This window comes from Suncus etruscus, chromosome 18 (genome assembly GCF_024139225.1).
Source record: "Suncus etruscus isolate mSunEtr1 chromosome 18, mSunEtr1.pri.cur, whole genome shotgun sequence".
Lineage (NCBI taxonomy): Eukaryota > Metazoa > Chordata > Mammalia > Eulipotyphla > Soricidae > Suncus > Suncus etruscus.
The window spans coordinates 35338020-35361858 of NC_064865.1; the positions used below are offsets into that span (position 1 = coordinate 35338020).

The 23839-nt window shown below is 49.3% G+C and overlaps 1 protein-coding gene across 1 annotated transcript in view; it reads right to left on the bottom strand.

Annotated features, from left to right (window-relative positions):
- Positions 1–23530, bottom strand: part of NOTCH4 (notch receptor 4) — a 29557-nt gene extending 6027 nt beyond the window's left edge. Inside the window, exons 1-24 of the mRNA XM_049764680.1 lie at positions 23340–23530; positions 22556–22637; positions 22111–22403; positions 20405–20752; positions 20190–20312; positions 19841–20077; positions 19570–19725; positions 18537–18731; positions 16770–16883; positions 15328–15441; positions 15136–15258; positions 11591–11750; positions 10514–10659; positions 10153–10305; positions 9180–9297; positions 8893–8980; positions 8497–8650; positions 7565–7749; positions 5087–5339; positions 4741–4853; positions 2919–3442; positions 1465–1845; positions 1193–1368; positions 170–389 (exon numbers count right to left, since the gene is read on the bottom strand). Of these exons, the coding sequence (XP_049620637.1) occupies positions 170–389; positions 1193–1368; positions 1465–1845; positions 2919–3442; positions 4741–4853; positions 5087–5339; positions 7565–7749; positions 8497–8650; positions 8893–8980; positions 9180–9297; positions 10153–10305; positions 10514–10659; positions 11591–11750; positions 15136–15258; positions 15328–15441; positions 16770–16883; positions 18537–18731; positions 19570–19725; positions 19841–20077; positions 20190–20312; positions 20405–20752; positions 22111–22403; positions 22556–22637; positions 23340–23421 (4538 nt within the window). The 5' untranslated portion in view covers positions 23422–23530. The remainder of the gene's footprint in view (positions 1–169; positions 390–1192; positions 1369–1464; positions 1846–2918; positions 3443–4740; positions 4854–5086; positions 5340–7564; positions 7750–8496; positions 8651–8892; positions 8981–9179; positions 9298–10152; positions 10306–10513; positions 10660–11590; positions 11751–15135; positions 15259–15327; positions 15442–16769; positions 16884–18536; positions 18732–19569; positions 19726–19840; positions 20078–20189; positions 20313–20404; positions 20753–22110; positions 22404–22555; positions 22638–23339) is intronic.
- Between the last annotated feature and the right edge of the window lie 309 nt (positions 23531–23839).

Genomic DNA, 23839 nt, shown 5'->3' on the forward strand with positions numbered 1-23839 from the left:
CAGGGATTGAACCCAGGTCTGCCACATGCAAAGCAAGTGCCCTATCCACTATACTATCTTTCCAGCCCCTTCTGTATTCATTTTCTGCAGTAATGTCTCTTACTGCTTCTGATCATAAATACCTTTTCTAGAAAGATCCTGCCCCTCCCCTGCCCCATTTCCCTCTCACTTGAGGCCAATGCTGTCTTCTCCCAGAGGGGGCCTGCGTCGGTGGGTAGTCGGCTGAGTCTGAGACCGGCGAGTGAACCCAGGGGGCAGCCAGAGGGCCCCATGCTCTCTGCGACGCCTCCGAATGAGTTGGAGGACAAGAAGAGCACCCAGGGCCAGGAGAAGCAATCCGGCCACTGGGGAGCACAGCACCGGCCAGGGAAGCTGGTTGTTAGGAGACACTGGTGGAAGAGAGTCACAAAAAAGATGCCATTCCTGGTTAGGCTGAATAGGACTGAGACTTTTTGGATGAAAGTGGTAACCTGTTACTGCCTTAAGTTTCCTAACTCTAGATTGGGAAATTTGGGGGGGGGTTTCATTTTTCTCAATGACTCAGGTATCATATAGTACTGGGGTTCTAACCAATAGTTCTTTTATACAAAAGATGTATCTCAGTCCTTTGAACTATCATCACAATTGTAATTTGGAAATTTCAATCCAGTTTCAGAGCCATGTTCAGCAGTGCTTCTCACAGGGGGTTACTTCTGTCTCGAGAGTCACCTTTTGGTGGTGTTTTGGGGATCATGAAGTGTCAGTGAGCCAACATGGATCAGCTTTACCCTTGTACCATCTCTCTGGCCCTAAAACAGGAATTTTAGTAGCACCTATTTCATGGGATTGTTGGGGGGATTAAATGAACTGATAGTTGAAGTGCTTATTAAGCAGCAGCATATATAAGGGTTAATTCATATGCTATGAACTATTCAATACAGAAATAATTGTATACTCTCAATCTAGTAGAAGATAAACCAGAATTCCAAGACTTTGTGAGAAGTCTTTGAGGGATGAGAATGAACTGCTCAGGGACATAAAGAAACTAGAGCAAATGGGCCAGGAGGAGATCCATTTAGACAGGAGTTAAGGAGGCTCTGACTTCCCAAACAACATTTGGGTCCAATGATCCTGTTACATTTACCCTGTTGTTGGTTACTGACTTGAAAGCTGGCCTGGGAGCAAAGTCAGGGGAGACAGCAGGGTCACTCACCAGTGCCTGCACGCGGGTGGGCCTCTAGCAGGGGTCCTGGCAGTAGGGGCTCCAGGGCCCCCACTGCAGCCATTGCTGCAAGGAAGCGGAGCAGGAGCCTGGGGTCCCAGAGACAGCGGGAGGCAGGGCGGTCTGGGCCACAGTGGGACAGATCCACACCCATCACCACCACAAACCTATCGGTAAGGCAGAAAATCCTGTTGCTTCAGAGTCTTTCCCTCTGTGGGTAGCATATCTGGTGTCCATCCTGCCCCTTGGCCTAGCCTTCTTACCCAGTGTCAAGAGAGTCAGTGTCCTTGGCCACAGGCTGTGTTTGAGGGGTTCTCTCCCAATGAGAAGGGTCCATGGCTCTTTGTAGCTCTTCTTCAGCTTGGGCCCCAGGGTAGGGGTACACCATATCCCTGCCATCCCTATCCTTTCTCACCCAGAGTCCCACCCTCAGAGTCAGGGACAGCACACGGGCCAAGGCAAGTAGCTGCTGGTCCAGGGCCTGGGGGCTCAGCACGACTAGCAAGGCCAGAGAGGGCCCCCACTCTGCATCTCCATCTCTGGGCCTGCAGTCACCCCCATCCCAACCACATTCCGGGGTGTTGCAGCCCTTCTCGCAGTGCCCATTGTAGAAGTGATCTCGGCAGTACTTGTCGTAGGCAGGGCTGTGGAGTGAGGAGAAGGACACTCAGGATCCTCACTGAAACCTGACCCCTGCTCTTCTTCAAGAGGATTTGGCTGTAGCCCAGTTAAGAACCACTCTAAGTCCTATTCTAAACTTAAACTGTAGGTTGCGACTCAGGGGTTACAAAAAGCTAAAAAAAAAAAAAAAAAAAATTGGAAGGAAACACTCAGAAGTGCTCATGATTTACTCCTGGCATTGTGCTTAGGGGCAGCTTCTGGTACTGCTCAGGGGACCATATGGTATCAAACTTGGTCTCTTGCATGCAAAGTATGTGCTCCAGCCCATCAAGTTGTCTCTCCTGTCCTATAAAAATTTGTTTTAGGGTGTGGAGAGATAGTACTATGGGTAGGGCAGTTACCCTGTAAAAGGCTATTCTGGGTTCAATCCTCCACATCATATATTGTCCCCTAAACCTGCCAGGAGTGATTCCTGAGCACAAAGCCAGGAGTAAGTCCTGAGCCTTGAAGGTGTGGCTCTCAGACAAAACAAGTTTGTTATGAAATAAAAATTGATTATTATCAGTAAATGACTTATCAGCCTTACAAGTCAATAAACAATTAACCCCTTGCCAGTGCTTCAGGCACATACCCCTAGAGCAGTGTGTGTTGGTTTGTCTTTTGGGCCACACCTAGTGGTTCTCAGGAGTTAGTGGCTCTGTATTTGGAAACCACTTCTGATAGGCTTGGGAGACCATGGGATGCTGGGGATTGAACCTGGGTTGGCATGTGCAAGGCAAAAGCCCTACCACTGTACTATCTCTCTGGCCTCATCACTAACAAGTACTACCAAAAGTGGCTCCAGGCTCCTGAGCACAAGTGGTTTGGCCATATGCAAGCTAAGTGCTTTACCCACTGAACTTTTTTTAGACTCAGTCACTTTCTCCTGTCTTCCTAAAGAGCTGCTTCCTGTATTTGTCTAGCACCATCTACTGCTGTTTAGCAAAGCAAACTTCCTGTGGTCATATTGTTACTTAGAGGCATCAATGTCCTTTCTTCCGATTTCACCATCATTTCTCCCCCAGCCCTCCCTAGCCCTTCCGGGGTTCAGGCTCACGTGCAGGCAGCAGGCTTCTCGCAGTCATAGCCATCAAACAGACACTCTTCAGTGTTACACTGTGGATGACACTGGCCATCACGGAAGAGAAGCCAGCACTGAGACTGGGGTGGACAGCCCTTCCAGGGGTCTGGGACTCCCAGCGAGCAATCTCCCTCATCCCAGTTTCCTGCGGGGCCACTGCAGCCGCTGTCACAGGCCCCATCTCCCCTTCTTCCCTCACAACCCTTTGCTTCGGGCTTTTGACACCGGGGTCCAGGAGAGCTGGGGGGACAGGAACATCGAAAACCTGGGCTCCCCAGCCCAGGGATCTCTGAACAGGTGCCATTGTGTAGACAAGGAGATGGAGGCCCACAGCCTTGGGGAACGGGTGGGGTCAGGCAGTCAGGGCCCTCATAGCCATTGAGGCAAGCGCAGCGTGGCTGGAAACCCGGCTTGGGAGAAGGCAGGCAGAGGCCACCATGGTGGCAGTGATGGGGGCCACAGGAAGGGGCTCTTTGGTTGCAGGTGGGGCCTTCAAAACCCTGCAGAGAAGAGGAGAGAGGTTAGGGGAGAACTTTATTATTCTTCCCACTGCTGTTAAGCTAACTCCTGGGTTAAAAGAACTCTGGGAGTGGAGGAGATAGTAGCGTTTGCCTTGCATACAGCCAACCTTGGTCTGATCCCCGGTATCTCAGAGGATACCACAAGCCTGCCAGGAGTAATCTCTGAGTGTGGCAAAAGACATGAGGCAAACAGAGACAGAGAGCATAGACAGAGACAGAGAGAGACAGGCACAGAGACAGAGAGAATCCAGGGACTAGATGGAGTCTATCTGGAAGGGACCTCGGCAACTATCTAGGCCATCATTTTGCAGTTGTTAAAATAATATCCCGCTGGCGCGGTGGTGCGACAGGTAAGGTGTCTGACTTGCCAGCACTAGCCCAGGATGGACCGCAGTTTGATCACCCGGCGTCCCATATGGACCCCCATGCCAGGAGCGACTTCTGAGCACATAGCCAGGAGTAACCCCTGAGCATTACCAGGTGTGGCCCAAAAACCAAAAAAAAAAAAAAAAAACCCCAAAAAACCCCCCAAAAATAATATCCCATGATAATTCACATAGGAAGGCCAGAGTGGTGAAAATAGATAAGCCATATCTGTGTGCAACAGCCAAGTTTCATGATCCAATTCTCAGGAGACTTAGCAGTTACTGGGGTTATATTAATGGGACTAGTACATTATCTTAATCATTTGAGATAGGATTATACTTTCTCTTCCTCTGAAAGGACATATAATTGTTAATTATTGTTAATCATTGTTAATATTTGGGTCAGGTTTATGATTGCTATCTTCTAAGAATAAATGTTAAGTGTTAGAATATCATGAGCCAAAATTCAAGATTTCTATGGGCAATGCATCTCCCTCTCACCCACCTCTCTTTCTCTCCAGCTTTCTCTCTTTCTCACGCACACATGCACACCCATACCCCACCCCCCAAATTTAACCAAAGTCATTCAACTTCAACTTCACCTAAGGACCCTAAGACAGTCCATATTTCTAAAAATTCAATTCATGCTATAACTTATTTTTTGCAGTGTAGGATATATTGTAGTAAAGCTAGTTTGCTATGGTTATTAATCATGTGGAAGAAAATTTGAACATTCAGATTCTCAGAATGAGGTTTAGACCAAGCCCAGATTTAGTGGTTCTAGAGGCCTTCCCCTTTCCAGAGCCAGGTAACTTTCTACTTTCTCCAATAATTCCAACTCTAGGACTCCTCTAGGTTCTCCTCACCTTGCACTCTTATGGGGCACTGGAGAAAAGCTTTGCCCTTACTTACCTGGGGGCAATGGCAGGTGAAACCTAGGGGTGGTCCTGCTGTGCTTTCACAGGTCCCTCCATGGGAGCAGGGCTGGCTCTGGCAGGGGTCAATCTCCACTTCACACCACTGGCCTATGTCAGGGTGGGATTGGAAATCACATGCTTCAGTCACTGCTCTCCTTCTAGCATAGTCTGGGAGTACCAGTGGCATAGTCAAAGGGATCCTGGGGCAGATTCTCTTGGCTAGGGCGTAGGGACTGGGCATAGACAAGATGACTCTGTTGCCCCTTTGAGGGGATTGCTTAGGTTTTAAGGGTCTGCTCAGCTGTGCCACAGAGATCTGTATGTCCCATTTTTAGTCTCACCTGTGTGTCCAGGCAGACACTGGCAATAAAAGGCATTGGCCAGAGAGTGGCAGGCAGCTGTGCCTGTGGGGTTGCAGGGCCGGTCCAGGCACTCGTCCACATCCCCCTCACAACGAAGCCCCACAAAACCTGGAGGGCAGGCACAATGGAAGCCTCCAGGTTGTGAGGTACAGGTCCCATGGTTATGACAAGGTTGGGATTGACAAGCATCAGGTTTCTCCGAGCAGTTCTGCCCACTGTAGCCTGGGACACACTGAAGGCAAAGAGAGTAGGACAGGGAGCCATTTAACACTCCAAGGAACCCAGTCCAAAAGCTTGCATTGTCCCAGTCTTCAAGCAAAAGCCATTAATCAACTTGATTAAATTGTCATAGGTAGCCTAACTCTTCTATCAGTTCCACATGATATTCGTAGTTTTATAATACAAACCTAATTCTTCCCCCCTCCAAAATAATCACTGGCAAATTTTCACTAAGTACAAGTCCATGTTTTCTAAAACCTTCCTTCCTGGTTACACAATTGTAAGGCTTTGTATTGCCTTTGTATTGCCAGTCACTGTTTGGGGGCACTGGAAATACCAGAAAATAGAGTTCCTGCTTCTGGAAATTCTGAGTCAATCAGCTTGGGCAATAGCTAGTAGTTATTGCGTGATCATTACATGACATATATAGAACCTCATAAAACCTACCCTAAATTTCCTTATCTGGATGATCCCATCTGGGTGGCACTTTACGGAAAAGAAAACTGATTCCTGCATGTCTTGTGTAAGTCACATACAAGTAGATGGTAGGGTTAGGATTCAATGCATGCCTGTGACCCAACAGAATCAATGCCCTTAAGCTGTTTTCTGATAGTTTCATTTTTTTTTTTTGCCAATGAGGGAAGGATCACTGGTCTGTACCATATGCTTAGTTCTTGCAGGGGGAAGAAGAGCATAGCATGTAGGAATGGAATTCCCAGAAGCTGGAGAAAAAAGGATTTACCAAGATCTGCAGAATGGCCAGATAGCTGGTACAAAGCAGATGAGGGAGATTTGGGAAACCTTTTTTTTGGGGGGGGACATTTAATGAGAGAAGTCAAACTCAATAATGAGTATCTGGAGGTTTGACTGCACTGTTTTTGTTTGAAAATGTTCATAATGGGGACCAGAGAGATAGTATAGGGGTTAAGGTATTTGCCTTGCATGCGGCTGACCCTAATTCAGTCTCTGGCACCAAATATGGTCCCTTGGGCACCATCAGGAGTGAATCCTTATTAAAGAGCCAGGTCTAATACCTGAGCACTGTTGGGTGGCCCCCAAATGAAAAAAGTTCACAATAAAATAAAAATAAATAAAAAAAGTAAAAAATAAAAAAATTTTTGTTTGTTTTATTTTTGGGTCACACTCAGCAACGCTCAGGGATTACTCCTGGCTCTATGCTCCGAAATCACTCCTGGCAGGCTCAGGGGACCATATGGAATGCCGGAATTTGAACCACCGTCCTTCTGCATGCAAGGCAAACACTCTACCTCCATGCTATCTCTCCGGCCCCAAGAAATAAAATTTTAATAAAGCAAAAAAAAAAAAAAACAAAAAACAATTTAAATGTTGAAGAAAGATGGTGGTTAGTTGGTTGCATGATGCCTTTTGTCTGAAATCATGGTTCTGAGTACAGAGGTCATGAGTCCTGGCTTTGCTTCTCTTGCATGGTGAACCAAACCACAAAGAAGCCCTAACTCACTTGGCGAGAACACAGGGACTATGTGCTAAGGAATGTGCTCCCAGCGATGTCCAGCAGAAGAGGGGTGGGAAAGATCATTCGAGAAACAGTGCACAGTGGATAGAGGCTGAGAGTTAAGAGCCAGGTTGGATGCATAGGAAACCAGTAGCACTGGGCCAGAGTGACAGTACAGTGGGGAGCTGAATGCTAACCTAGGTTTGATCCCCAGCATCTCATATGGTCCCCTGAGCCTACCAGAAATGATTTCTTAGTGCAGAGCCTTGAGTAACTTGCTGAGATTTTGGGATATGCCAAATGCCCTCCTCCCCAAGAAAAAGGGAATTAGCAGTAGTTTGAGTTGTTGGACAGAGATGAGGCCTGACAGACAGGCTGCCCTCGGTCAGGCAGGACTTGAACTTTATTCTGAGAGGAGTGGCCAACAGGGGAGTAACAGGCCAGCTTAACTATGTCAGAACACTCTGATATGGTAGAGCAAAGGCTGAATCTCTGGAGGCCAGTAAGGGGCAGTGATGAAAGGAGGCTAATGCATATGCCAAGCTGGAATGCAACAAGTTATGGACTAAGTTTGACCTGAAGGGCAACTGGGCAAGGACAGAGTTGAGAAATATTTAGGAGGTAAAGTGGCATGGCTTGGTGGTTGGTTGAATGTGTGGAGGATGGAAAAGGAGAGGGCTAACCACTTTCCATTCCTATGATGAATGGAGCCCACATCTATCCCAGCCCACCTTCCCTCCACCCTTTCCTCTGGTTGCAGTCACCTGGCAGAAGTACCCATTGGGCTGAGCCACACAGGTGGCCCCATGCTGGCAAGGCTTTGAATCACAGGGGTTCACCCTATCCTGGCAAGCACTGCCCTGGAACCCGGGAGCACAGTGGCAGAAATAGGAGGGGCCATTATCCATACAGAGGCCTCCATTCCGACACAAGGAAGATACTTCTATGCCTACAGAAAGAGAGACAAACCAGAATAGATAAAATTAAATGGGGTGAACAGTGCTAGGAGCCCAGACACTGAACAGAGAGGCCTGGTAGGACCATCAACATTCTCAGGTTAAAACATGAGGAGTTTCCTTTCCTGCTTGTTCTTCCAGAATGGGGAGAGACTCCTCTGTAGCTTATTGGAGAATTAATTATAAGTGGTTGTTTTCTTGTCCTTCAAGAGGTGTCAAGGTAGAAAGAACTCCAAGGTTAGGGGCTTAAGGAGTGGCCTCAGCCAGTCTCCCTTTAATGTTCTCTGCAGTGATTTCCATCAGTCTCTCTCTCTCTCTAGTCTTTCCTGTGAGTTCTCACCTCAAGCCTGGCTTGAATAAGAAGAGTTAGGAGTTTGCAGCTGCATCAAGTAGGTGGGATGTTGGTGAAATGGGCATAGCTGGGTTGAATGCTGTCCCCTCAGGCTGTGTTGTCAGGTAGGGGCAGGCTTGAGTTGCTCCCAACTGAGCTATCTCTGATGATGGTTGTACTCTTCGTTGCCTTGGATATTTGTGTGCTCGAGCTGTGCTGACTGGTGTTGGGAGTAGATCTGTGTCAGACTGCCCCAATGTTGAGCTGTTCAATCATGTTTGGTCTGAGCTACTCTGACTCAGTTGGAGTTTTTGGTCAATAGTTGTGGTGTGTGGCTGCTGATTGGGTTAAGGGAGAAGGACACCCTTTGTCTCGTCATCTGCTCCCCAGGAAATTCTTGGATTGATACCTTGACTCAGAGCAGCCTTCTGGCAGGAGGACAATGGACGGTCACAGAGAGGCCCGCTCCATCCCTGGACACACAGGCACTTGAAGGAATGCTCTGTTCGCAGGCATTGGGAGTTGTGGGGACAAGGTTTCTGGTCACAGAAGTTCATCTCAGTCTGGGAGGTTGGGGAAGAGTGTGAAGCAGAATAGAGCATTAGATTTCCAGGTCTAGAGTAAATCCCTTCTTAGCTCTTCAAACTGTTTCCCAGAATTCCCTTCTCCTAGAACAGGGTTCTGTCTTTTACCTCCATCCAAATCTCAGGCTAGAACTCAGTTCCGACATTTCAAACCTCCTTTCATGGAATCCTGTTGCCCCCACCCCCAACCCCTATGTACACCTGGCTCAGTATCTCCTCACCTCACAGCTTGCTCCTGTGTAGCCAGCGGGGCAGAGACAGCTGGGACCCTGAGGGCCATCTTGGCAGGTCGCTCTGTTCCTACAGGGACTAAATAAGACAGAGACATAGGAGAGAGGTCTGAGAACAGTGTGTGTGGGATGGGCAGTTGATGTGGAGAGGGAGCTTGACAACCAGGGGTGGGGAACTAAAAGTAAGGATGAGTGAGAAGACTTGGGGTGTGGAATGGGAGGAGAGGGAGAGGAAGGTGGGAAGGCTGGGGCTTCCTACCCTCCTCCAGGGGTCTTACCTGTCTGCACAGCTGGGATGGATGTTTATCTCACAACGTGGACCCCGGAAGCCTGATGCACAGAGGCAGGAGAAGGTGCCAGGCCTGTTCACACAGGTACCCCCGTTGAGGCAGGGGGCTGGAGAGAGGAGGCTATGAGGGGTTGGGTTCCTCACCTAAAACCTGGCCTGCAACCTCAGTCACATGGCTCACAGGGCCAAACAGCATAGCTCACTGTGTCATATATATGAAATAGAATAATATATGTATATATAACATAAATTATATATATATATGTATATATATTTGTTTTAGGGGCCATACCTGGTGGTACTCAGGGCCTACTCCTGGCTCTGTGCTCAGGGATCACAACTGATAGGGCTCAAGGAATCATATATAGTGCCATGGATTGAACCTGAGTCAGCTGCATACAAGGCAAGTGCCTTACCCTCTGTAATCTCTCTATTTTTTTTTTTTTTGGGCTACACTTGGTGACCTCAGGAGTTACTCCTGGCTATGCATTCAGAAATCGCTCCTGGTTTGGGGGACCATATGGGATGCCAGGGATCGAACCGTGGTCCATCCTTGGCTAGTGTGGGCAAGGCAGACACCTTACCTCTTGTACCACCTCTCCAGTCAATCTCTCTAATTTTTTTAAAAAAATTGTTTTGAGAACTCCTGGTGGTGTTTGGGGGACCATGAGGTGCCATGAGGTGCCATGGTCTATAGCCTCACACACATAAAGCAAGTGCTATGCTATTTTATTTACACCCTCTGTCCCCAACTAATTTTTTTTTTTATGGCCACCCCAGCTGAGATCAGAGCTTACTCAGAGATCACTTCTGGCAGGACTCAGGAATCAAGGTCAGCCAAGTGCAAGGCAAGTGTCTTAACCATCCCTGTACTTTCTCTGTGACCCCAAAATTTATTTCAGTGGCACAAACACACCCTGACCAATCTCCACAGTGACCCTTGGCCCAGTCCCAGGACTCACCAGAGGCACAGTGGTCAGTGCTGGACTCGCATTGGGGTCCAGTGTGGGTTGGTGGGCAGGTACAGGAGTAGCCCTCAGGGTTGGGGCTGCAGGTACCACCATTGAGACAGGGCTCTGAGTGACAAGCTGTCACCTCTTCACTGCAGGTTGGTCCTGTGGGAAATGGGGGAGTGCTGGGGAAGGGACCCCTCTTTTTCTCCCCTGTCCTTCCTCATCTTACCACATCATTCTCCCCCAAATGCCACCTGCAGCAGCACATCCGTATGTTCCCCACAGCTTGTGTCTAGTCTGGAGCCCTCGTCCCTGCTCCCCCAGTCTCCCCATCAGCTGAAAGGTATATAAGGTGTAGAGAGCGCCTCACCTGTGTACCCTGTGGGGCAGGTGCAGTTGTAGCCAGAATGCTGGGGATGGCAGGTACCCCCATGGGCACAGGGCAGGGAGACACAGTCTCCCAGCTCTGTCTCACACTCTGGTCCTGTCCAGCCTATGTCACACACACATGAGGAGCTGGTCCTAAAGAGAGGAGGAGGTTTCATGTCTTCATGTCTTCCTGCATTGGTCCCCCATGACCTCTTTGTTTCCTCCTGTTTTGTTTTGGGGCACACCTGGCAGTGGTCAGTGCTTACTCCTGGTTTGTGTCAAGGATGACTCCAAGCAGGGGTTGTGGTACCGTATATAACACCAGGTGAGGTGCTGTGCTCTCTCTCCAGCCCAACCTCTTCTTTATTTTGGGAGGGGGCACACCTAATGGTGCTCAGGGGTTACTCCTGGCTCTGCACTCAGAAATCTCTCCTCGCAGGCTCAGGGGATCATATGGGATTTTGGGGATCAACTTGGGTCAATCCTGGGTGGCCATGTGCAAGGGAAACGATCTACCTGCTGTGCTATCACTCCAGCCCCAACCAACCTCTTTCTGTTAACCCTGAAACACTGGCTGCTTGTGCCAGTTTGATTTTTTTTTTCCCTTTGGCTGCACCTAGCAGTGCTTAGGGACTACTCCTGACTCTTAGCTCCAGGGTCACTCCCAGCAGAGCTTAGGAGACCATGTGGTGCTGGGGAGAAATCATAGACCTCCTGCATGCAAAGCATGTGCTCAGCCCATTTAGCAGTCTCACAGCCCTGCACTCAGATTTGCTCCCTTTTTCTCCAAGTCGGCATGAAGCTGTATTTCCACATAGAATGTGTTTAGTAATTTTTGTCTGATGAATGACCAAGTCATAAAAATTGTGGCTCTTTTCCTGTCCCCATACCACTCTACCCCCCATTGCTTATGAACTTTTCCTCATTGGACAGGGCCCACACTGAGTCCTTCCATTGATGCTGCCCTTACAACTAGGCTATCCCTTCCCATTCCCCCTGACCACTTCCCACACCCTTGTCCTTTTTGCAGGCCCACCCCATACCCCAGAAGTCAATGGGGAGTTCTGGAAGATATTACCTCAGGCAGTGCCCATGGAGGCAGGTGCAGTTGTCCTCAGCAGGTGCACAACCAGGACTCCCATCAGGGCACAGGCAGTGGGCATTATCCTCCTGAGCCTGGCATTTTTGTCTGGGCTGGCACAGATTCAGGGCACAAAGGGGAACCTCACAGAGATGACCTGAAATAGGGAGATAGATCAGAGACAAGAGCCACGACCATCTCTCAGCATGGCTTGCTTTTCCAAGGCTCCTATTCTCCCCAGAGGATTTCTTTTCCTTCTGGACCCTTAGGATTTTGAATGAAGTGGGGAGGGGGTGCCTGATCTTCCTTCCACTGCTGCTCGTACCCTTGTCCCATTATGCCCTGAAGTCCTTTTTATGTGGAAAATGGTGCAATTCTGTTTCCTCTGTGTCTTTGCATGCCTGGTTATCTGCAACATGCTGTTATGTGTGGTTGTTTTTTTTTTTTTTTTTTTTGGGGGGGGGGCAAGGGTTTTCAAATGGTACTCAGGATGCCTGAGAGTCAGCCCAAGTGATCTTGGCTAACTTGTTGGCAATTCAATACAAGAGCTTGAGGATGTGGTGCTTTCTGGTTGGTCCCTGCAGTCTTAAGGACTACTAGGACCATCCAGTAGTGCTCATGGACCTTGAAGTCACACCCAGGGCTACTGGAGTGGCTACTTGGTGCTGAGAATCAAAATAGAATCAGTGTATGCAAGATACGCATCTTGACCTCTGTACTATCTCTCTGCCCCCTAACATTTTATTTTAAGCAGCTTGAGGGTATGTGTGTGTGTGTGTGTGTGTGTTTGTGTGTGTGTGTGTGTGAGAGAGAGAGAGAGAGAGAGAGAGAGAGAGAGAGAGAGAGAGAGAGTACAGTAATTAAGGTATTTGCCTTGCATATGCAGGGTTTAATTTCCAGCCCTCAGATGATCCCTTGAGTCTGCCAGAAGTGATCCCTGAGCACAAAGCTGGAAGTAAACCCAAAGAACAGCTAGGTGTGCCTCCTCAACATAATATATACATATATATACATATATATTTGTTTATTTGTTTTTGTTTTTGGGTCATATCCAGCAGTGCTTAGGGGGTTATTCCTGGCTCTGTGCTCAGAAATCACTCCTGGCAGGCTCAGGGGACCATATGGGATGCTGGAATTTGAACCACCGTTCTTCTGCATGCAAGGCAGAATACCTCCATGCTATCTCTCTGGCCCAAATGTATATGTATGTATGTATATATATATATATATTTTTTTTTTTTTTAACAAACTGCTACACTTTCTTCAAGATATAGCTCAGCCATAATCTCCAAGAAATTGCTTCATCTCTTTGTTGTTATTTTAGGCCACACCTGGTGATGCTCAGTAATTCTTGGCTCAGGAATTACTCCTAGTAGTACTTGGGGATCATCTGGGTGCTGGGAATTGAATGGGGTTGCCTGTGTGCAAGGCAAATGCCTTGCCCACTGCACTATCACTCTGACTCCAAGACTATTTCACCTTATTTTGTTTGTTTGTTTGTTGGTTCTCCTAGCAGTGGTCCTCAAACTATGGCCCGCGGGCCACATATTGTATTTGTATCTGTTTTGTTTCTTCATTGCAAAATAAGATATATGCAGTGTGTATAGGAATTCGTTCATAAGTTTTGTTTTTACTATAGTCAGACCCTCCAATGGTCTGAGGGACAGTGAACTGGCCCCCTGTTTAAAAAGTTTGAAGATCCCTGTTAGAGCATCTTTCAGAGCACCTCTCTAGGCCAAGAGATTATTTTTATCTCTGCCTTGGCTTCAAAGCTAGGAGTCTTTCAAATTGGCTGGCAGGGCAGGGCAGGCATTAAGAAATGATCACAAGGGGGCCCGGAGAGATAGCACAGCAGTGTTTGCCTTGCAAGCAGCCGATCCAGGACCAAAGGTGGTTGGTTCGAATCCCGGTGTCCCATATGGTCCCCCGTGCCTGCCAGGAGCAGACAGCCAGGAGTAACCCCTGAGCACTGCCGGGTGTGGCCCAAAAACCAAAAAAAAAAAAAAAATGATCACAGGGGTTGAAGAGATTGTACAGTGGAGAGGGCAGTTGTCATGCATGCTGCTGATCCAGATTCAATCCCTGCATTCTATACTGAGTCCACCAGGAGTGGACTTACCTCTAAGCATCACCAGGTATGGTCCCAAAACAACGGCAACAACAACAAAATGCTGATGGTTTCCTCCTTTTTTTTTTTTTGTTAATATTTCAGGGATCTTTTATTTTATTTTATTTTTTTTAAAGTGCCTCTCAGGGCTGGAGCAATAGCACAGAAGTAGGGCATTTGCCTTGCAGACCACTGATCTAGGACGGACTGTGGTTTGATCCCCAGCTTCCCATATGGTCCCCTGAGCCAGGAGTGATTTCTGAGCACATAGCCAGGAGTAACCCCTGAATGTCACAGGGTGTGGCCCCCAAAAAAGTAAAAAAAAAAAAAAAAAAGTGTGCCTCTCATGCCAGGAATTTATAAGGAATGGATTCCAGAAGCTCAGGCTCCTTCCATTGGTTCCCACAAAGTTTGCTTCTTTGGGTGAAGCAGGCTCGCACTTCAACTAAACCCAAGTCCCTTTCTCTTTGGCTTTCTTCTTTTTCTGATCATTTTCTTCACTTCACCTGCCTCAGGAAGCTGTCTCCACTTTTACAGTGCTTAATGTGCTCAATGTAAATATTAATTCTCTTGGCAACAGTGCCAAAAGCATGCTGGGTAACATTGTAGACTCTTCCAGTTTTTCCATGGTAACATTTGTAGGGCATTCCTTTTGAACAGTATCTACAGCATCACCTTTCTTGTAAATCTGCATGTATGTGGCCAAAGGAACAATTTCATCTTTTCTAAAAGGTCTAGAAAACATAGCAGGCGTGCTCCTCCTCTTTCCCTTTCTCATGACTGCGATTTACTAGGAAAAACATAGAAGACAGCGGTTCCTGCCGAAAGGCTGATAGCTTTCCTTTAAACTCTTACCTAGTCACTGTGAACCCTACAGATACACCCACTCTCCTCCCCATGTTTGCAGAATTATGGATGGTTGTTGTTGTTGTTTTTTTGGGGGTTGGGTCACCTATGATGGTGCTCAAGTTTTACTTTTGGATCTGCACTCAAGAATTACTCCTGGTGGGCTTGGGAGACCATATGTGATACCCACAATTGAACCTGGGTTGTCTGCCTTTAAGGCAAGAGGCCTACCTGCTGTTTCAGCCCCTAGAATTATCAAGCTTTAAGGGATTCATTTTCATTCTATTCTTTTTTTTTTTTTTTCTTTTTTTTTTTGGTTTTTGGACCACACCCGGTAACACTCAGGGGTTACTCCTGGCTATGTGGTCAGAAGTTGCTCCTGGCTTGGGGGACCATATGGGACACCGGGGGATCGAACCGCGGTCCGTCCAAGGCTAGCGCAGGCAAGGCAGGCACCTTACCTTTAGCGCCACCGCCCGGCCCCTTCATTCTATTCTTACTCCCCACTCATTGAACAACCTCCAATTCCCTCTCCCCCACCCTAAATGTAAAATGCCCCCATGCCTTTCCCAGCACCTCTCCTGATTACCTGTGAGGCCAGAAGGGCAGAGGCAAAAGAAAGTTCCAGGAAGATCAAGGCAGCTGGCTCCAGCGGGGCATGGGTTGCTCACACATTCATCTACCTCTGTCTGACAGCGTGGACCTTCGAAGCCTGCACACAAGAGGAGGGTCAGGGGCGCACATGGAAGTGAGCCCCTTCTGTCTTTGAACCCCTGTTTACCTGGGAGGCACTCGCAATGAAAGGATCCAGGCTGGTTTTGGCACTGCCCACCATTGGCACAGGGAGAACTCTCACACTCATTGATGTCCTCCTCACACAAAGATCCAGTGAATCCTGGGGCAAGGAGTGGAGAGATGGCATAGGTCATCTTTTTTTTGGGGGGGTGGGGAGCACACACAGCAGCACTCAGGGGTTACTCCTGGCTCTGCTCAGAAATCACCTCTGGCAGGCTCAGGAACCATATGGGATGCCGGAGATTGAACCCTGGTCGGTCCTAGGTGGGCTTGCGTACAAGGCAAATGTTCTACCACTATACTATCACTCTGGCCCCTGTTATTTACTTATTTTGACTTTGTATGTATTAGGGAGTTTATTACAAATTTCTGAGTGAGCTTTACAGTTGTTATCTGAAGGAGTCAAACAAGAAATTAAGAGTGAATATGTCTCTGACCTGGGATATGGATCAATGGCAAAGCAAATGCCTTATATACATGAGATTTGGATTGAGTCTCTAGATCTACACAAAAGCTTGCTTTGGGTTATGGATAAATGTATCACTTTATAATGAAAGCACTAGTTTGAGTGGCTTATCAAATAGTACTTCAAGGTTTTTTGTTTGTTTGTTTGTTTATGGGTCACATCCACAGCACTCAGGGGTTACTTCTGGCTCTGCACTCAGAAATTGCTCCTGGCAGGCTCAGGAGACCATATGGGATGCTGAGGATCAAATCAGGGTCTGTCCCAGGTTGACCACATGCAAGGCAAACACTGTGCAACTGTGCTATTGCTCTGGCCCCCATGCCTCAAGTTTTAAGATGTAACTGCAATGTAAGGTATAAGCAGGTGTGTATACGAAAGCTAAAAATACATTTTATCTGAAGCATCACTATGAGTCCTGGGCCTTTACTTGCCAGGAGAACTGAACCTGAGGCAAGAGCAAATAGTAGGAGGGTGACTTAGAGCAGAAGAAGCTCCGCTGTGTGATTGTGGCCAAACCACCAGCTCTCCCAGCTCCAGTTTCTTGTCTGTCAACAGGGGAGTGTAATGGAGTGGCCCCTACAGAGTCAGTTGGCTTGGAGTAAATTTTCAGTCAAGTTACTCAGTTACTGTTATCACAGCAGATATGTCTCTCGAAGGAGTATGCCCCTTGAAGGGGGGAGGAGGAAGGCCTGGGGAGTTTTTTATGTGTTCACGGTGAGTAATGCTGAGACCAAGCAGGGATTCTTGCATGCAGGGGGAGCTTGGAAAGGAATCTGACAGGTGCTGGAGAGAAGGGCAACTTGGATGATATGACATAGATGGAGGCGAGGGAAGGTTTAGGGGCTGTTACAGAAGAGTTGGGGAGCATTGAAAGAGAAATGGGGGCCTGGTTGATTGAGAGCTCTGGACTGTGAACGTTCAGAGGTGTGGGGCTGATGGGGTCAGGAGGACTCTATACTCACCGGGCAGGCAGACACACAAGAATCCGTTGAGTAGGTCATGGCAATTGGCCTGATTTAGGCAAGGTGCTGAGGCACACTCGTCTGTCTCCAGCTCACAGAGCTGCCCTTCCAGGCCTGAAGACATAGAAAGGTGGAGAAGGTGAGCGTCTGGCCATCCTTGGCTATTTGCCCTTCATCCCAGGAGACCTGGATTCTAGATCCTTTCCCTCCTGTCCTGTGGGTTGGATGAGATGAATCTTGAGGCCTGATTGCACTTTGGTGCATGTGCCCATGTCTATGCACCCGGAGAAAATGTCATTTGAATTCTGTAGGGAACAGATTAGCCTGGAGATCCTCCAGGAGCTGAGATAAATGGGGACCCATTTGGAGGAATTCATTCCTCTTATTCTATCCTGGCAGGGGCTATGAAGGGCTTGGGGGATCTATGGTTCTACACTGTTTGTCCTGTTTCTTTGGGTTCCAATTTGTCACCTGAACTGTAGCTGAATCAGTCTCTTGATGTCAAAACCTGCTGCTTCTTTTGTGGGGAGTCTAAATTGGAAGCTTTTTGGTTTAAGGGCCACATTTAGCTGTGCTCAGGGGCCACTTCTGACTTTGCACTCAGGAAATACTCCTGGAGGTGCTGGAGAGATGCCAGGGATAGAACCTGGTGTGGCCTTGTGCAAGCCAACCGGTACTATCTCTTTGGCCTGAATTCTTGAATAGTTTTATCAGCGTTTTCCTTGGTTGCCATTTGGCACAGGAAGATGATACAGAGAAGTTATTAACATATGTGAAACTCTGGGAGACTTGGACAAGTTATCAAATCTCTCTATATGTTGCCTTCTTCATTTGTGAAGTGGTCATAGTGGCAACCTGGCCTCAAGGTAGGTGTAAAGATGAGGTATTGCACGTAAGATACACAGTACTTGGCAGAAAGTAAACTATTATTTTTCTGATTTCATTCAACTCCTTGAATCCTGTGAATCCCTGGGGAGATGTTTCTCCCTTAAAACTAGTTGGGAAGTGGGTGGAACCTTGCAGCATTCCTTTCCTGTTGGACCAAGTTCAAGTGCAAAAGGCCCTTGGGGTTTCTAAAGTTTATTCTTAAGGGGGAATTTCTGTCATAAGGAAGAACATTGGGTTGACATGTGCAAAGCTGCAGTGAGAAATGTTGATCAGTTGTTATTCTGTTCCCTCTTGAAGACCTTCTGTGTGTAGTAACCAATTTGTGCCTCTACAAACAAAAGAAACAAGAGCTGTTCCCTTGCCTAGTCTCACACCCACTTGGAGCAGCTCTTTTTCCAGAGTTTTGATTTTTTTCTTTTTTTTTTTCTTTCTTTTTTTTTTTTTTTTGGCCAGACCCAGTTACGTTCAGGTGTTACTCCTGGCTCTGCACTCAGAAATTGCCCCTGGTAGGCACAGGGGACCATATGGGATGCCAGGATTCGAACCACTGTCCTTCTGCATGCAAGGCAAACATCCTACCTCCATGCTATCTCTCCAGCCCCGAATTTTAATTTTTTTTTTAATGGGCCACATCTGTGTTGCTCAGGGGTTAGTCCTGGCTCTGAGCTCAAGAATCACTCCTGGTGGACTCAGGGTGCCATAGGATGCCAAGGATTCAACTCAGGTTAGGTGCATGCAAGACAAAAACCCAGCCCACTGTACTATCGCTGGGGCCCCTTCCCTGAGTTTTCATCTGGTGGGGGTGGGAAGAGGTGGGGAACCTTTTTGGAAAACAGACCCAGTTGCCTTTGCTTTGGAGGAACAGCCCCCAGCTGATACCTGGAGGACAGAGGCAGTGGAATGTGGCGAGCAGGTCCAGGCAGGTGCTTCCAGGGCGGCAGGGCTGGGACAGACACTCGTTGTGATCAGCCTCGCAACGGGAGCCCGTGTAGCCAGGTGGACAGAGACAGTTGAAGGAGCCGGGGGTGTTGAGGCAGGAGCCGCCATGTTCACAGGGACTGGGGCCCAGCTGGGCTGGAAGGGAGAAGCCAAGTGAAGGCAAGGAGGACATTTCACCATGGATGGCATGGGAGCTTCTGGTGGCAGTAACCAAACCAGGGAAGGTCAATGTCATAAGGTGGGGAAGGACTACGTGGGCCCTGGAGGGTGAAGCTGCCTCTGGACAATCCAGGACAACAAGAGTGTGTGTGTGTGTGTGTGTGTGTGTGTGTGTGTGTGTGTGTGTGTGTGTGTGTGTGTATACACTTCATTTTATTTTGTTTTTAGAATATGCCTGGCAATTCTTAGGATCTACTTTTATTTGAAGGCCTCTCCTTGTGGTGCTCAGAGGATCATTTGGGTCCTGGAGGTTGACCCTGGGCATCCAGCATGCAAAGTATGTCCTATAACCTGCTGAGTCATCTCTCTGGCCAGATGTTAGTTTTTGTGTGTTTTTGTTGTTGCTTATTTGTTTGTTTTTGGGGTAGGGTCATGCTTGGCAATCTCAGAGGTTATTTCTGGATCTGTACTCAGGAATTACTCTTGGAATCACCTGAGTGTTAAGGATTGAACCTGGGTTGGCCATGTGCAGGGCAAATGCATACCTGCTATATTATGGCTATGGCCTAAATATTAATTTTTTGATTTGAAAAGTAATTTGCTCATTTTTCTCTTCATAGTAGGAACTGTCTGGGAGGGGCTGGACAGAAGACCTTCAAAAGTGTGACAAAAGCCAAACCTGGTGGTGGTCTGGGGACCATAGACAGTGCCAGGGATTAAACTAGATTTGTGGCGGCAACTTCGTGCCTGAAATGCCACAACCTTTGTTTTACCTCTCTGGGACCTTGGAGGGGCTTTGACACAGGGTCCTCACCTATTTGACACTCGTCCAGGTCCTGGTGGCAGGTGGGTCCTGAATAGCCAGGCTGACACAAGCAGAGCGTGGAGCCCGTCAGGGGGTTGGTGCTGCACTGGGCCTCCCCGTGGCATGGCTGGCTCAGACACATGTCCTCCATGTGGCACAGGAGGCCTGTAGGGCAGGGTTGGGGGGAGGCCCAAGTCCACTTGAAGCTCTCAGTCTACTTATGGCCACTTCTCTCTTGCACCCAGCCCACTGCCCAACGCCTGGCTCCCTAATCCCACACCTGTGCGTCCAGGTGGGCAGAGGCAGGAGAAGGAACCCACACGATCGATGCAGGTGGAGCCAGGGGCGCAGGTAGCCGCTGCACAGTCATCCAGGTTCTCCTCACAGCCTGGGCCTCCCCAGCCGCTCACACATACACAATGGAAGCCACCGGCCACGTTCTGGCAGGTCCCCCCATTCCTGCAGCGCGGGGAGCCCTGAGCCCCACATTCATCCACATCTTCAGAGCAATCCAGGCCTATAGGGGTGTGGGAAGGGGACAATGAAGAGAGTTGGGGACCCTCTGAGCAGGAAGCCAGGGATTCACCCTTTGGGCCAGGGGTTCAACAGACATTACTGAAACAACTCACCTGTCCAGGCCTCTGGGCAGAGGCAGGTGTAGGCATTCAGCCCATCCTGGCAAGTGCCCCCATTCTGACATTGGTGCCCAACACAGTTATCCGGATTCTCCTCACAGTCCAGGCCTGTAAAACCTGACAGGGATGTGGGATGAGCCTGGAAGGGAGCTGGGAGACAAGCTCTCTGGCTATGAGGGGGGCTGCAGGGCGACCTGGGGAGCACGCACCAGGGGGACAGAGGCAGAGATGGAAGGTGGAGTCTTTCTCTATAACCAGCTGGCAGGTGCCCCCGTTGAGACAGCCCTTGGGGGGGCAGGGTCCTGGGCGGAGGTCGCAGGCTGGGCCATCCTGCCCAGGGGGGCAAAGGCACTGGAAGGATCCCAAGGTGTTGTGGCAGGAGGTGCCCTTTGGGCAGGGTCCCGGGTCCAGAAAACACTCATTGACATCGTGTTCACAGGCATTGCCCTCGAAGCCAGGTGGGCAGTGGCACTGGATCTGGGGGTACGTGGTCAGACACACCCCTCCATTGACGCAGGGGTTGGCTGAGCAGAAGTCCTGGATCTGGCACTGCTCACCTGGGACCGAGAACAGAGGGGCTGTTTCAAGCACAAATCCCTGCTTATGGGAGGCAGCCTGGCTCTCATCTGTCTCTTGGTAGCTAATGCTCATAGCTCCATCCTTTTTTCCCAGCCCCATTCCATAGCCCCTTGCTTCAGTTTCGCCCATTTCTGGGAAGGTTTCCTCTGGGATGATTGGTTGTCCAGACTGGAAAACAGACTGGGTATCATTGGTGGGAGGATTGCAACAACCCTGTGGGCAAGCTCCAGGACTCAGGGTCTCTTCTTTCTGTCATCAATGGTAGCATCCCCCATGCCTACACAATTGAGATGCTGATGTTTAAAAGCTGTTTTAAAGCTTTATAGGTGCTTGCTGTGGCTGATCAAATTCTAGCAATCTAGCTCTGGTTCATTTGTGAAGGTGCTATTTTCCAGCTACTTTATTACTCATGTGGCCTATCTGCTGGGTCCAGGTCCTACTTCCTGCTGGGATTCCCTGGATTCCAAATGGTCTTCAAGACCATTTGGTTCTCACCACTTCCTCAGATGGCACACTCCATCCGTCTCTTGTACCAGGGCTGAACCCTCCACTAGGTTGGGCCCTCACTCATCTCTTGGGTTGGAATCCTGCACCTCATATCCATTTCCCATGATGGCTACACTCAGGACGGAAAGTACTGGAGGTGTCCTGCATTGACCCTCTAGCTTTACAGCTGGGGCATGGGGAAGCCTGGTAAAGTGTCAGAGGGTGTGCTAAATAGGCTATGCCAACTATGCCACTCTGGCAATTGGTTTGGAAATAATTCAGCTCTTATTTTTTTTGGGGGGGGTCACACCTGGCAGTGTTCAGGGCTTACTCCTTATTCTACTCTGAGGGATCATTCCCGGCAGGGATTAGGGGACCATATGAAGTGCCAGGGATCAAACCCAGGTCTGCTATGCGCAAGGCAAGCACCTTATCCACTATACTCTCTCTCCAGCCCCCTATTTCAGCATTTTAAGGATCTATACAGATCCTTAAAAAGAATGTGGGTTTTTTTTGGGGGGGGGGTAGTAGTGGAGGTTGGGGCCACATTTGCCTGTGCTCAGGATTTAGTCCTTGCTCTATTCTTTAGAAATCACTCGTGGTGGTTCTTTGGGGAGGGACCATATGCAGTGCTGGGGATTGATCTAGGGTTGGCCTCATGCAAGGTGCCTTAATCCCAGTATGATCCCTCCGCCCACTGAATGTCAGTGCTGAGTGAACGGTTCCCCCAAATTGGCTTTATCAGTCCCAAGGTTTTTGTCTTCAAAGGGCCTGAAGTTCCTTGTATCTCTCTTCCTACCTCCTTTGTCCAGGACAGCCCCTGCCTTACTTCCCACAGGCTGATGCTCACCTGTCCATCCTGGCTTGCAGGAGCACTGGGGGCGGCCCGAGGCCTGGATGTGGCAGCTGCCCATATGGGAACAGTAAGCGTAACAAGGGTCCTTGAGTGTGGCTTGACACCTGTCTCCAGTGAAGCCAGAGGGGCAAGAGCAGAAGAAGCTGGGGACCAAGGAGGAGCGAGAGCTGGTCAAGACTGGCAGGGCAGAGAGCAGGGCTTGGCAGCTGCCTCCATTCTGGCAGAGCTGGGCATCCTGGCAGGGGTCAACAAACTGGCACGTCTCTCCCAGAAAACCAGGAGCACACCTGGGTTGGGGAAGGGAAGAAAGCTCTTAGAACTGACCTCTTTCCTTCTGTGGCTTCCTTGTTTCCCTTCTTTACTTCCTCCCTCTCTCCTTCCTCTTCTGATGTCCCCTCCCATATCCTTCCCTGTCCCCAAACAAAACCCACAAACTCACTGGCATATACTTTGCCCCCGAGCGAGGTTCAGGCAGGTGCCACCATTGGCACAGGGCTCTGGGATGCTCCCACACTGCAGCCCTGGGATGGAGACAGAGATGGGATGGGGAATTGTTTCCACCTTTCTCTGGGGGTGCTCTGGCTGGCATCCCCATAGCCCTGTTCCAGAGCTCATGTGTTCCTGTTTCCCAGGCCCCTCAGTTAGTAACCACCCCTCTTCCTGTTTATTCCAGCCTCCCAAGTCCAGTCTCAGGCTCCATCCCTTGGAAACAAGACAACAGAGATCAGGAGGGGGGCTGTGGGGACTCCCAGGGACTTGAATGGCTGAGACAGAGAAGGGATTTCCTCCCGGAAGGACCCAGCACTAAGCTATGGGGGGGTGGTTGTGGATGTGAATGGCTGGACCGGGAAAGGCACTTGCTGAGCCCTTGACCTTCTCAGTCTCCATCTCCCATTCTTCTCTCTTCCCTCCCCTGGCAGGTGGCTGGTGTTTCCTTCTTTTCCCTCAGTGTAATGGTAAGAGCGCCTTGTTTCCTGGCTCTAGGCCAACTGGATTATCCCTGGAGGTGGGCACCATCCTGACCATCCCCCCAACAATTTCCACCCCTGGCACCAAGCCCAAGGCCTTGGTCTGGGCAGCTTCACTGGCAGAGTCCTCCCTCCCTGCTGGCGGTACTAGCTCCTCCTTCCAGTGTCACCCCAAATCCCCCATTTGGCTTGATACTTTGCCTTCATTCTACCAGACATCTTCTTAAAGAAAACAGGGACCCCCCCATACCTCACCTCCAGTCTTGCTGATGGAGAGACACAGCAGCAGCAGCAGCAGCAATAGTAGCAGAGACAAAGGCAGCCCAGGAGGTTGCATCCCAGAGCCGCCTGTCCTGACACTCTCCACCCTGCAGACAGGGACCCACAGGGTCCTCCCAAGGCAAGAGTCTCCTCTGCTCCCACAGCCCCTTCTTCCTCCTCCTCGGCCTGCTACAAGCTTCACGTCTGAGTCGTTTCCTGAGTCACACAATGTCCTGGACACCCTAGTGATGGGGGCAGGAACTTTGGGGGGATGAGGGAGGGGCCTTCTGTTCCTGACAGCCCCAGGGAGGTGGGAGAGAAACAGCAGAGCAGGCTGGAAGTAGGTGCTAGGAGGTGGCAGTTAGCTAGGAGGTGTTGGGGACAGTGGAACTTATGGAGACGCTTAGAAAGAGTCTTTACTTTTACTGGGTGGCCACATCTGGTGATGCTCAGGGCTTACTCCTGGCTTTGTGCTCAGGAATCACTCCTGGTGG